Source organism: Panthera tigris, chromosome B3 (genome assembly GCF_018350195.1).
Source record: "Panthera tigris isolate Pti1 chromosome B3, P.tigris_Pti1_mat1.1, whole genome shotgun sequence".
Classification (NCBI taxonomy): Eukaryota; Metazoa; Chordata; class Mammalia; order Carnivora; family Felidae; genus Panthera; species Panthera tigris.
The window spans coordinates 144,310,828-144,323,084 of NC_056665.1; the positions used below are offsets into that span (position 1 = coordinate 144,310,828).

Here is a 12,257-nt window from a genome sequence, read left to right on the forward strand (position 1 = left end):
TAAAGTTCTGATAGGTTGTTCTATGCCAGCAGCGCCACTGCTAGGTAGTGGCAGGACCTGAGCTAGGATGAAGGGCTTCCTGTCAAACTGCATGGTCCCTGACCTGGGTGGGGAGAGCCACTATTTGCTCTCTTTTTCTTAATAAATTGCCTTTTGAGCTTTTCAGTGTAGCTACTTAATCTGAGTGCTAATACGCTTTTAATGAGGAAAATAAAGAGATCTGGGTTGAATTCCTGATTTATAACTTAGTAATTGTGAGTGTGACTTTATGGTTCCAAATCTCTTAAGAGGTTTATAATTTATAAATTTTGAATTTATAAAAATACTATTTTAAAATTATATTGACAGACCTTTCTCCATGTTACTCTACAACAACTAGTGGGTTTAATTAATCCATTAATTTTTTTTAAGTCAAAACTGTTTTTCATAGGATATGCACATATCTTTAGTGGTTTTCACTTTTTAACTAGTTGTTTTGACATTGTATACTGTTCTGCAAATAGAAAGGTCATTCGCTTAGAAAATGCTGACATTTTACTTAGCTGACATTTAACTTCATAATTCATCATAGTTAACACGAATCGTGTAGTGTAAATTAACATTATGTAATGCCTTTGAAAAGATGATTATGCAGTCAAATGAGAACTTGAAAATACAGTATTTATGCCCATCCATTATTTTAAAATGTTTCAGTTAGGGCTAGAAGCTCAGAAGTTGGAGATATTAATGTGCAATTCAGAGCAACTTTTTCCCCAGAAATATTTGTTATGTTCTGAAACTAAGCATTTTTTAAGTATAACAATCTTTTAGTTGAAAGTTGTCACTAAGCTGATGGAAATATTCTTTATTTGTATGAAGTAGATGGGATGCTTTCCCAGACACATTTTATGTCTAATTTGCTAAATTAATACCCTTTTCTGTTGATTTGAGGTATTGTTTCTTTATTCCAAATTGATAAGCAATTGGCAATTCTGATATATTTTCTGTAGTGTCACCTTTTTGCTGAGGAACCGATACTGTGTAAACTACCAGCCAGGTGTCCACCAGCACGTTCCGTTGGCTCGAACCTCCCACTGCATCCTGACTACCACCACTTCCCACTGAGGCCCAGCCTCCCTCATTCTTGCCCTGATCATTGCGCTACGCCCGCTTGTCCTTCCGTTCTTTCCCCAACCTTCCCCAACCCTCCCCCCAGCCACAGTGACCCTTTTAAGGGGTCAGTCATTTCACACTCTCCTCTGCTTCTCCTCTTACTCAGAGCAAAGCCTGCGGGACTCTTACGACCTCACCCCTTCTTCCCATCTCTGTGCCCTTCCCCTCGTTCATGGTGAAGCACCACACGGCTTCCTTGTTCTTTGCCCAGACTCTTTCTCCCAGACAGGGACGTTGTCCACCGCCTGACAGTAGTCAGCAAAGCACTTGCACGTGCACACACACTTTCTGCGTACTTCCCCGCGTCTGCTCCACCGTCCTCGTCAGCCAAGATGCTCTTCGCCTGTTTACTGATTGTCTCTCCCTGCTAGACTGTAAACTCTCCACGAGGAAAGGGACTTCGCTTTGTTCACTGCCGTCTTTCCCCAGAGCCTAGAGCAGTGCCTGGCAACTAGTAGGCGCTCAATAAATACTTGTGGAAAGAAGGAAGAAAGGAACTGCTTTTATCATAATCCTACAATGAAGGTGTCATCCTCTTTTAACACAAATCACTTTCCCATGTTAGTTTTCAGTTTTTGTTAAAGCACATTGAAAGCATAATGCTTAAAATAAAAGTTGTATAAACATAAGAGATTTTAATTGTAAGCGTTTTCTCTAGCTTAAAGATTTTATCAATGAACCTTTTGCCTATAGTTAAACTTAAGGCTAACTTAGTTCAAAATCCACGTTTCTGTTTGTCTTCAAACCTGGATTTAAAAATAAAAATTAGAGCATTCCTAAAAGTGAAATATCAATTTATGGGAAAATTAGTGCTCCAAAGTAGGACTTCTGCTTACTTTTATTTTTCTCAATTTTAGGTGAAGTGTTTGACTATTTGGTTGCACATGGAAGAATGAAGGAAAAAGAAGCAAGAGCTAAATTTAGACAGGTATGAATTGATGCACCTCCAGCTTATTAATTTAATAAAGTTATCTTGCTTAAGCCCTGAAGCAAAGAGTGTTTGCCTCAATAAATGCTTATAAGTCCCATTGGATGGAGCAGGGGGTTGGCCATTCGGGTCAACAAAAATTCATTAAGTGCCTTTCATGCCTAAGGCACTGTGCTAGAAACGACTGTGGGTTCTATTTCTAGCTTTATCAGAATTTTAGTCTCACGCTTAACCTTACTTTTGACAGTTGAGCCTCAAAAATCTAGTCTCTCAAAACACCTATGATTGCATTAATTAAAACCATCTCCCGGTTTTTAGCAAGAGGAGTATCACAGTCCCACAGTTCATTATTAGTTTTGTCTTCACCCTGCTCTTCAAAGACACATTCATTTTATTTTTTTAAGTTTATTTGTTTATTTTGAGAGAGGGAGAGGGAGAGAACGAGCTGGGAAGGGGCAAAGAGAGAGAGAGGGACAGAGGACCCGAAGCAGGCTCTAGGCTCTAGGCTCTGTGTTGGCAGCACAGAGCCCGACGCGGGGCTCGAACCCACGGACCGTGAGATCATGACCTGAGCCGAAGTCAGATGCTTAACTGACTGAGCCACCCAGGTGCCCCAAAGACACGCTCATTTTAATAAGCAGGTTTTAAATATAAAGGTGACCTAACTTCCCTGTTTTTATTAATCATAATTACTACTTACTGATGGATCATTACCTACCGGATATTGGGATAAGTGCTTTATCTACATTAATGTGAATCTTGCTGCAGCCTTTGTGAATTAAGGGGTCTTGTGCTCATTTGCTAAAGATAAGGAAACTGAGGCACAGGAAGATTAAATAATTTGCCCAAAATATGACGTCTGGCAAGTAGCAGACCTGCCAGTGATTCAGACCCAGGTCCTCTGACTCAAAAACTCAAATTCTTAATCGTTATATTCTCCTATTTTTTTAGATTACAAATCAGGCAGCTCTTTCTGTAAAGCGCCAGAGAGTAAATATTTCAGGCTTTGTGGGCCACACAGCCTGTGTCACAGCCATCTAACTTGACTGTTGTAGCACAAAAACAGCTGTAGACAGTTTGTAAAAGAATATGGTCCAACGAATGTGTTCCAACAAAACTTTATTTACAAGTGGTGGATCAGATTTAGCCTGAGGGTCATGATTTGCCCATCCTTGATATAGACACAGAAAAGGAGCAGGATACTTCACCGCATTTTCTTCCTTCCTTCCTTCCTTCCTCCCTTCCTTCCTTCCTTCCTTCCTTCCTTCCTTCCTTCCTTCCTTCATTTAATTAAATGTTTCTTATTTTTGAGAGAGAGAGAGGGAGACACAGAAACAGAAGCAGGCTCCAGGTTCTGAGCTGTTAGCACAGAGCTCGACATGGGGCTTGAATCCACAAACTGTGAGATCATGGCCTGAGCTGAAGTTGGTAGTTTAACTGACTGCACCACCCAGGCACCCCCTTTACTGCTTTTAAACTAACTCTGTACTGGGGCGCCTGGGGAGCTCAGGCGATTAAGCGTCTGACTCTTGATTTTGGCTCAGGTCATGATCTGACTCTTCCTAGGATCGAGCACATCAGGCTCTATCCTGCTTGGGGTTCTCTCTCTCTCTCTCTCTCTCTCTCTCTCTCTCCCTCCCTCCCTCCCTCCCTCCCTCCCCCTCCCTCCCTCCCTCCCTCCCTCCCCCTCCCTCCCTCCTGCTCTCTCTGCCCCTCCCCCACTCACACTCACATGTACGTGCACTCTCTCTGTCAAAATAAATAAAAACATTAAATTAACTCTGTACTTCGCTAGACATCAGTTCTGTATTTAGACGGCAGTATAGCCTCATTTCAGAACCTTTAATTTTTTTGTTTTATTTATCTATAAGGTTGCCACAGTAGAGGTATAGACAGACAGTAGTCTTTAAAGGTTTCATAATATTTGGAAAGACAATTTTAGTTGATTTTCCAGATTTCTTTTAACAGTTGCCTCTTTTGCTTAGTCTGGTATTTACAGTTAAGAACTTGCTACTCAGATTAACTTCTGTTCCTTAAATTTAATTTAAAAGCTTAAATACTAATCATACTTTGAATTAAAACCTATTAAATATCAAAATTTGAAACTAACTTTTGGCTATTATTTAACTTCTCATATCCTCAGTTTTTCTAGCTCAAAAATCGGAATTTGTACTTGATGATAAACTTTGAAGTACTTTCCAGTTCTCCTATCATTTTATTGTGTGGTCTGTGGAGGGAAGCTCAAGGTTCTCTTTATTACAAGACAAGCCTGTTTGGCCCTTCCCATAACTGTACTCTTAATTTTTGTAAATTGGCCCCTTAAAAGCCAAGATTTTTTTTTTTTTCTTTCCTCCTAAAACTTCAGTTCCTTCCCACTCAGATGAATCTGTCTAACTTGCACACATTTATGTGAATGTGGTCTGTTGACTGTGAGGAGCAGGCTGCTTAGCCAGCCAGCAACAACAGGTTTGAGCCTGACCTTCTCCAAGGAAGCAGCTCGGTGCTTAACCCTGTAACTGCCCCTCACTTCTTCCGTCTCTACCCAGCCCCCTGGCGGGGTCCCACTTGTCGGAGGGGCTTGGACATCAACTACCCCAAATCTTGAGGCACTTGCTCAGTTATTTTAAATTTTCTGCAGAAATTCTGAGTTCTTTATTTGAGGAACCTATTAGTTTGTCCAGGAAAGATAGCGTATGTGCCTTTCCTATGAATGACTTGATTTACACTGCTTACAATTTAATGTAATTCTTTCTTCTTGCCTTAGTATTTCCTTAAGACCCCTCACTTAAGCCTGGAAGGATCAAGTGAGATACTGATGTTTCCTCTTTGCTCTGATTCGAATAGCCATGCTTTCTAAAAGTTTATAAGCCATCCTTACTTGAATACGTTTTCCTGTTTGTGGCAAAGAAGAAGGTATGCCGTACAAAAAGTACACTCGGTAGGATCATGTTTTGTGTCAGAAATAGGCCTTTCTTTTCACATCCGTTAGCAGGTGATGTCTCCTTTGCCATTCTCCTCCTAGTGACTGCTTATGTGGTTTTAAGCTTTTGAACAAGAGCTCTGTTGTTTTCAGAGAGAAAGACTAGATTCCCGGCTCCGTCTTCCTTCCTCACCTTCTTCTTAGGGGGTTGGTAACGTTGCTGCCTCTGTTGTCTCCTGTCTGGCTAGAGGCAAATTAGGCTTGTGTTTATATTTCAATCTGGAAAACACACAGATCCTCAGTTTTTTGTTTTTGTTTTTGTTTTTTTAAAGAAAGAATTGTTTGTAGCTTAAAAGAATGCAAAAAATACCGCAGTGATTTAAAGTTGACCATTTTCAGGCTATTGTGGCTTTAGGTTCACTTGTTCTAAGGTAGGAGAAGTTCTGTGATCTCTTTGAGGAAGGATGGGAGATGGTCAAATCTGGTTCAAAAACAGAGTTTGGAAATAACCTGTAGGGGAATCTCAGTATGGTGGGGAGAGGGAAAATCAGATCAGGCAGAAGGAAGGTAAACTCTACCTGTGTTTCAGGCAATAAACATGTCTGTCTTGGGAAAACAAAGCAATGTCATTTTCTCAGTTTTCATGCAGACAGACTAGAGCAAGTGTAAATGCTAATCCAAGGTAACAAGTGTTCTAAACTGTATTTTACCATTAGAAATTTTCTATTTTTTGTTGGTTATAAGTGGATCTGATCTGATCTTGTGACTATTCACTTTATGAAGTATGAAGCTGCTTAGTGAAGCCCTGATTTTGGCATCACCTCACCCTAACCCCAGTCCAGCTTCTCCTTGCTGCTTGTTTTGAACCAAAATGCAAATTGATAAAACAGCCTGGGGTGCCCGGCCGGCTCAATCGGTAGAGCATGCGACTCTTCAGTGAGCTCATACCACACACTGGGTGCGGAGCCTCCTTAAAAAACAGCCTCCCTGAATGTTTATGTCCAGTGTAGGTGGGTGTGTGGGGCTTACAACTAAAAGCTGATGATGATCTGGAGAAAGCTTTAGAACCCCAGTTTTGTGTATATGTGGTCATACATAGTTACACAGGCATAATACCAACGAAAAGACTAGAAGCAGATACAGTAAAACAACAAGAGATGTTATCAGTCATGTACTTATATATACCTTTCTGTATTTCCTAAAATTCCTATAATGAGCATCTAAAACTTTCATATTTAGAAAAGGAGACTTCTTAAAAAGTTAGGCGGAAGTGTGAAATTTCAGCAAAATAGTTGTTTAATCAGCAGTACTAATCAAAGGAATAATCCAAAGTGGACTAAATAAAAGCATACCATTTGCTGAGTGTGGAAGGGACCCTGACCGATGGAGCACACAACCATTCCATAGTTTGTAGTTCACACGTTACAACATTTACTCTTCCACTTTGAGGAAGAGGAAACTGATCCTCAGAGAGGTGAAGTAAGTTTTGCTGTCTTTGCACCCGCATCAGCTAAAAGGAAGAGAGTGTTATAAGGAGCAGTCTGACTGGGAAGAGAAGTGATTAACAGAGGAGACCCAACCTGGATGGACACCTGAACATTGATAGTCTGTAACTGCCAGTTTGGTTTTGAGTTAATTACATGAGTATGGGAAGCTTGCACCCGAGCCATCCGATCCTGGGTCTGGGGACAAAGAGGGTCCTCAAGATCCTGGTGATTTGTTGGGCCCTGGCACCATTCCGAAAGAACCAGAACGTCAAGGGGTTGGTCCCAAAGGAGACTTTACAGTTAAAACTAGAGAGCAGCAAAAACATCCTCACCCTTCTCTTCTCACCCTCACCCCTGAATTTCTCCGAATTGGGAAGTTCAAAGCACAAGAAAATTATTTTCAGAGATCCACACATTCAGGTGATCACTAAGTATTTGGCATGTGTGAACATCAATGGAGGCTTTTCTTCTTAATGATGATTAATAACCTTGTGTCTCTCCTGTGCAGATAGTATCTGCAGTCCAGTACTGCCACCAAAAGCGGATTGTTCACAGAGACCTCAAGGTGAGTTGTGGGGCCCTTAGTCTGTGAGCGTGTGCTCTATCTGCATGCACTCAGTTTTCCTAGCGGTCACAGATTAGACTGTTATTAAATAAGAAAAAAAGAAATCCTATAATAATTGATCCTTTTAATCAGGTTTTGGTATTAAAAAGAAAGACGTAGGAAGTTTATTAAAAATATTTTACATTTCACTTAACGCAGCTCATAGCTGGTCTCTGGAGAAAAACCATCATGCTGCCAAACAGCTGGGGGCCTCCGAGACGTGTGCTGTCACGTGGACAGTGCCCTCCGCGCCACCTGGGCCCCTCTGTTTCTCTGGTCAGCATTGTCTTCTGTTAACAGCAGTGCCGTTGGAGACCTGCTGCGCCATCCTTCCTTCACCTCTGCCCTCGCTTTTGGCGTAGGATAAGGTTTTCTAGTTTCTGCCAGGCAGGAACTCCTTTGGTTTCCCAGAGTAAGCTGTACCACATGCCCCTTTCCTGTTGTTACGGTCAGTAGGTTGGCCCTGCAGGCCCTGCCTCTGAGTCCTGGGTCCTGACTCCTGTTTCCTCATCCACCCTCTCTACCTGCTGGCTCCTCACCAGCAGCCTTTACAAAAACATGCTCAAGTCTGTACTACCTTCCACCAAAACACCTCTTCACCCCACATCCCCTTCCAGATACCCTCCGTTTTCTCTCTCCGCCTTTGCTGCGTATCTCCCCAAACGTTGTCCGCATTCCTCCCTGTTTTCCATACCCACCCGTGCTGCTTTCGCACCTGCGCTGGTAGCTGCAGTGGCCACCTGCATGCTGGCGAGTCCTGGATCCATGCCTGCAGCCAGAGCTGTCTTCTGCAGTCTGGTGCCCAGCTGTCTGACCACACCACCTGCGCCCCTGCTCAGGTCCACAGCCTGCCTTCTGCATTGCTGCCCCAGAATGTTCACCTCTCGTGCTGGTGCTTGTGTCCCTCGGTGCCTCAGTCTCCTTTGCTCTGCTGCCCTCTTTTGCTAAACCTGTCTTGAGCACACTCTTCTCTGTCCCTGTTACCACTGTTCTCATCTAGACCACCAGCATCATGTACACTAGCTTTTTGCTTGGTCTTCCCTGCTTCCAATCTTGCTTCTCCCTGTCTTGTCTGTTTTACACATTACAACCACGGTGGTCTTTTAAGAACACAAATAACATTGTCGCTTTCCTGTTTGAGTGGCTCTTTAATGGCTTTCCATTGCCATTAGGTTGAAAGCTCAAACTTCCTACCAGTCACTCAACTGGCCCTTTGTGATTCAGCCATTGCCATATCCCCTGCACCTCTTTTCCATATACTGTCTTTCAGTTTCTTGAGTAAAACATGGTCTATCTTTCCTCCTGGGTTTTCAGACTGTATTCTGCCTGCCAGCACACCCACTACTATTGACCAAGCCTCCAGGCAGTGGCTTTGATTTCGCCCCTCTAGGAGACCTTTCTGCTCCTTCAGTGCTAGGCCCACAACTCCCCACACCTCCTGTCTTGGCACTCAGGTCAGAGTGTGGCTACTTGACTTTCTGCCTTTCCCCCTCCAACCTATGAGCTCTTTGAGGGCAAGACCCCATCTATCTTGTTCATCATTGTACATCCAGACACCATGTCTGTTCCTGGTATGTGATTGGCACGCGGTAGATGTTTGTTGAAATAAATGAAAGTGGCTGGCTCTGCTGTATCTTCTATGAGGCCTAGGGTTCTCCCTCCCCAATAATGGCCATTGCACAGCTCTTTAGCAGTTTTTATGAAACATGGTTGTCCACTTAAAACAAGTTTTCATTTTTTAAAAGCTGTTTATCATTATTAATTGAAAAGCTATTTCAAGGGTTTTTTTTTTTGTTTTTGTTTTTTTTTTATCATGGGCATTGGTTGTTTAAATTATTGCCAGTTAATCTATACCTCCTATCTGTTACTGGTTGTTAATGTTAAAAAAAAAATTAGAAATTCTGGGGCACCTGGCTGGCTTAATCAGTAGAGCATCTGACTCTTGGTCCCAGGGTTGTGAGTTTGAGCCCACATTGGGCGTGGCAATTACTTTAAAAAAAAAAAAAAAAAAAGAATTAGAAATTCTAATTATCTTCTGGGTTGTTTTTTTTTTTTTTTCCTCTAGAAAGAATGTTTTCTCATTTTATTCATTAGGATATATTAACTTGATATCATTACAGAAAGCTTTTATGAAATGCCTAATTCTATCACAGTTCTAATTATATTTTGGTTAAATTTCATTTTTGTCTTGATGTTTTCCCTCTAGGCCGAAAATCTATTGTTAGATGCTGATATGAACATTAAAATAGCTGACTTTGGTTTTAGCAATGAATTTACTGTTGGCAGTAAACTGGATACGTTTTGTGGCAGTCCTCCATATGCAGCCCCAGAGCTCTTCCAGGGCAAGAAATACGACGGGCCGGAAGTGGACGTGTGGAGCCTGGGCGTCATCCTCTACACTCTTGTCAGCGGGTCGCTCCCCTTTGACGGACAGAACCTAAAGGTATAAGAACCAGTTGCATCCACGTTCTTCAGAATGCAAAAGATTTTATAAAATGATGAGGGTTAATATTATAAGAATCTGTCAGTATCATGGGGTCTCACTGGTTCTTTTTTAACCTAAAAGTTGACTCACTAGTTTTCTTTCCTCCCTCCATCCCCAAAGGAACTGAGAGAAAGAGTATTAAGAGGGAAATACAGAATCCCTTTCTACATGTCCACAGACTGTGAAAACCTTCTCAAACGTTTCCTGGTGCTAAATCCTATAAAACGAGGCACTCTAGAGGTAATTGCATAAGTGCAAAGTAAGTAACAACTTTGGAGGGTCTTTAAGGTATTTGTAGAACTTTGCTTGGTTTGTATGAGAATACTGCCCTGGGGCTTTTAAAGCAGGAATTGAGGCATTAAAACTTTTTTTTTTTTTTTTTTTTTTTTTAAGCTTTTTTTAACGTTTATTTATTTTTGAGAGAAAGAGACAGAGTGGGAGAGGGGCAGAGAGAGAGGGAGACACAGAATCTGAAGCAGGCTCCAGGCTCTGAGCTGTCAGCACAGAGCCCCAACATGGGGCTCGAACTCACGAACAGTGGAATCAGATCTGAGCTGAAGTTGGACGCCCAACTGGACTGAGTCACCCAGGTTCCCCAAAACATTTTTTTAATGTTTATTTATTTATTTTGAGAGTGAGAGAGTGACCACACACACGTGAGCATGCAGGGGATTGGGGGGGGCGGGGCAGAGAATCCCAAACAGGCTCCATGCTGTCAGCACAGAGCCCGTTGTGAGCCTTGATCTCACAGACTGTGATATCATGAACTGAGCTGAAAACAAGAGTCGGACATTCACTGGCTGAGCCACTCAGGCACCCAGAAACATTTTTTTAAAGTTACCTTTTGAGCTGTAATCCATGAAATGTTGAAAATAATTTTTTCTAAATATTGTGGTTATCAGCATGTTTTATTTTATGCTGCTAATGAACAGTTCACCTTTCAGCAAATCATGAAGGACAGGTGGATCAACGCAGGGCACGAAGAAGATGAACTTAAACCATTTGTTGAACCAGAACTGGACATCTCAGACCAGAAGAGAATAGGTAATGACTCTGTGCCTCCATGCTTGTGTGTGTGCAAGTGACATATTTCTGTTTTGACTCGTATGGATACACCTCAAATGTGAACGGTGGGAAGCGAAACATAAGTTATATGAATCAGCTTATCTGTTTTGTCATATTAGGAACTCACCTGTAGTTTCCTGTGTTATCCCTTAGTTACTCAGAAGTAAGCCAACCGCCCATTTAAATTAGAAAATCTATGATGTTTAGAGTCGAGTAAAGGAAATTATTTTAACATCTAACACAGTGATTTCGTATCCAGACAAAACACATCAACTGTATTATGCCCTTCTTTTAGATATTATGGTGGGAATGGGATATTCACAAGAAGAAATTCAAGAATCTCTTAGTAAAATGAAATATGATGAAATCACAGCTACATATTTGTTGTTGGGAAGAAAATCTTCAGAGGTAAGAGTAATTGGAAAAAGCTAATACAATTTTTAGGTAAATGATCAGTTTCAAAAGCTCTTTTCTTAGTGTTTATTTTGTTAACATGTATAACATCGGGTATGTAATTTTGAAATTGGCCTGCAAAGGATGAACCTAACTGCTATCACGTTTAGGAGCTCCTGTTTCAACTTTGAGATGGTAACTGTAACATTGGATGTTGTCACAAACATGAACATCATAAGTTAGCCTGTGGTCATTAATGGTTTGGAAGTGATATAAAGTATCAGGTGAAGTAAATAGAGAGTGTTTGACGTTATTTGAAAAAGCCTAAAAAGGTCATAAATACCCGTCCTTTCATGAGCTTTTCAGCAGTCAGAAAAATACGTCTGCCCAAATGTAAGGTTGTCGTTTTTGTACATGGTGCTTCTTCATCTGTGAATGAACTGTTTGTGAGAGGTTTATGTGTTACGAGAAGTTTAGTTTCCTAACGTACCATTTGGGTCCGTGTTGTGGTTTGCTCTGTTCTTCTCATTTTCTCTCAGCTGGATGCTAGTGACTCCAGTTCTAGCAGCAATCTCTCACTTGCTAAGGTTAGGCCAAGCAGTGACCTCAACAACAGCACTGGCCAGTCTCCTCACCACAAGGTGCAGAGAAGTGTTTCTTCCAGCCAGAAGCAGAGGCGATACAGTGACCATGGTAAGTTTGAGACTGTTCCACTGTGTTTTCCTGGAGTCTCCCCTTACACAAGAGGCCTCCTAACATTGGGAAGCATCCTTTTGCTTAAGGCCTATCAGGGTGGGAAAGTGACTTGATTTCCCTTCGGGACTTTTATTTCCTACCAGTCCTGCCAGTGTTGGCCTGATCATCTCCAGGCTCTGATCACCTTGGTACATTCAGTCCTCTGGGACTCTCGCTTCAGTCTCTGGTTCTCTGTTCATTCCCCTCCCCATCTCTGCATCAGACTTACTTTCCTGAGCATCATTGTCCAGCACTTTCTGCTGTGATGAAAATGTTCTGGATCGATGGTGTCCAACAGAGTAGCCAGTAGCTACACTTGGCTGTTGGGCACTTGAACCAGGGAAATGGTTTTCAGTTTTGTTTAAGTTAAATTTATGTAGCTACACGTGGCCAGCCGTAGAGAATGCATAGTACCCCAATTTTGCCTTACTTGGTTTAAATTTTTGACCTGGGTCATTGTCAGGTGCACTATGGCCATTGGTGTGTCT

General features: G+C 41.9%; 1 protein-coding gene across 13 annotated transcripts in view; it reads left to right on the top strand.

Moving 5' to 3' along the window:
* MARK3 (microtubule affinity regulating kinase 3) overlaps window positions 1–12,257 on the top strand; it is a 111,680-nt gene that overhangs the window by 74,779 nt on the left and 24,644 nt on the right. For 11 of the 13 annotated variants that reach the window (XM_042990647.1, XM_042990648.1, XM_042990650.1 and 8 more), the window contains 7 exons: window positions 2,010–2,080; window positions 6,996–7,052; window positions 9,298–9,534; window positions 9,697–9,816; window positions 10,521–10,620; window positions 10,937–11,049; window positions 11,574–11,727. In XM_042990647.1, coding sequence (XP_042846581.1) covers window positions 2,010–2,080; window positions 6,996–7,052; window positions 9,298–9,534; window positions 9,697–9,816; window positions 10,521–10,620; window positions 10,937–11,049; window positions 11,574–11,727 — 852 coding nt within the window. The remainder of the gene's footprint in view (window positions 1–2,009; window positions 2,081–6,995; window positions 7,053–9,297; window positions 9,535–9,696; window positions 9,817–10,520; window positions 10,621–10,936; window positions 11,050–11,573; window positions 11,728–12,257) is intronic. The other 2 variants (XM_042990649.1, XM_042990652.1) reach the window with 1 other exon arrangement.